Genomic DNA, 1,164 nt, shown 5'->3' with positions numbered 1-1,164 from the left:
AAAGGTTTGTGAGTCATTCGTTTAATTGTAATTAATTAATTATTTTTACACCATGCATTTAGCCGAAATACATAAATTAATAAAAGTTTTTATACGGAATCGTTTGTATTTTGTATGAAGAGTTATGAAGTGTGATTAAAAAGGTTTGTGATTCACCCAGATAATTTTAATTAAATATTTATAAACTCGGTAATTAGCCGAAATATACATTTTTTAGTTATTCATGTTAAAAGAAGAAGGCGCTAGTGTCCCCGAAGGTCCATCTGCAATCAGAATTAATATGAACGTTTTAAAAATTATTTTATACTGAAATAAATAAATATACAGGCTAATAAGCCTGTAGCTATAAGCGATAGTTACTAATTAATTAGTTTGTCACTTATATTTCCATCTTGCAGAGGACCTCCGTAACGAGATCAAAGATGTACACCAGGTGTGCAGAGTGAAGAGGTTATCTCAAACGCCCTTATTTGGGCCACAGCCCAATTAAGAGCGACTCAAATGTCATTACCGCTAATTACTTCTTGCCATTTGAGTCAGCATGTTAGAGCTAGTCACTACGGATTGTGGTGACACAGCACTGGACTGCCTGCAGAAGTTAATCGCATATAGTCATTTCACTAGCAATGTGCCTGATCCAACGGAGCCTTTGCGGTTGCTTCACCGGTCCACAGACCGATGAGAGTGCGCAGCTGCAGATTATTAAAGCTCTGCTGACTGTAATGACAAGCCAGCATGTGGAGGTATACGAGGGTACGGTACTGTTAACAATTCGTACTGTTTACAACATTTACTTGTCGTCGCGCAACTTGGTGAATCAAACAACAGCCTGTGCGACTCTCACGCAGATGATCAACGTGATCTTCGCGCGAATGGAGACTCAGGCGGAGGAAGAGAACGTGAGGCTTGATGGGGAACATCAGCAGGAGGGTTCTGTCATAGCAAACGGCAAAACTGAAGTTGAGCTAAGTCTTAGTTAGCTAAGTCTAACTAGCTCATCTAACATCTTCATGAAACTTTACGTTGCGTGCATCTATTTAATAACGATGGATGTAGAAAGCTCTTCAAATCACTTCGAGAGGATTATCAAAAGCGATCTCCATATATCGCATATTTAATCAGATGTCGTCAGGGATTGCTGTTGACATTAGCTCACTTAGATAG

At 39.1% G+C, this 1,164-nt stretch overlaps 1 protein-coding gene across 2 annotated transcripts; it reads left to right on the top strand.

Moving 5' to 3' along the window:
* Nucleotides 1–505: 505 nt before the first annotated feature.
* Nucleotides 506–1,158, top strand: LOC112453676 (brefeldin A-inhibited guanine nucleotide-exchange protein 1-like). Of its 2 annotated transcripts, none has more exons than XM_025014559.1 (2): nucleotides 506–743; nucleotides 849–1,158. In XM_025014559.1, the coding sequence occupies exons 1-2, from the start codon at nucleotides 627–629 to the stop codon at nucleotides 978–980; spliced, it is 249 nt and encodes an 82-aa protein (XP_024870327.1). In that variant the 5' UTR covers nucleotides 506–626; the 3' UTR covers nucleotides 981–1,158. The 2 variants fall into 2 exon arrangements, with proteins under 2 accessions (XP_024870327.1, XP_024870326.1); XM_025014558.1 differs by having other exon boundaries at nucleotides 507–758.
* Nucleotides 1,159–1,164: the final 6 nt, after the last annotated feature.

The sequence above is a fragment of the Temnothorax curvispinosus genome, unplaced genomic scaffold (genome assembly GCF_003070985.1).
Source record: "Temnothorax curvispinosus isolate PA1 unplaced genomic scaffold, ASM307098v1 QBEX01004575.1, whole genome shotgun sequence".
NCBI classification, from domain to species: domain Eukaryota; kingdom Metazoa; phylum Arthropoda; class Insecta; order Hymenoptera; family Formicidae; genus Temnothorax; species Temnothorax curvispinosus.
The sequence above is the reverse complement of the archived record's forward strand: the minus strand, read 5'-3'. Positions and strand labels throughout refer to the sequence as shown.

What these genes read in the sequence shown, in the direction of transcription:
- LOC112453676 (XM_025014558.1), top strand. Translation starts at nt 627, where the DNA reads ATGTGCCTGATCCAACGGAGCCTTTGCGGTTGCTTCACCGGTCCACAG. An exon ending in TGGAGGTATACGAGGGTACG is followed by an intron (nt 759 to 848) that starts GTACTGTTAACA and finishes ACTCTCACGCAG; the next exon opens with ATGATCAACGTGATCTTCGC.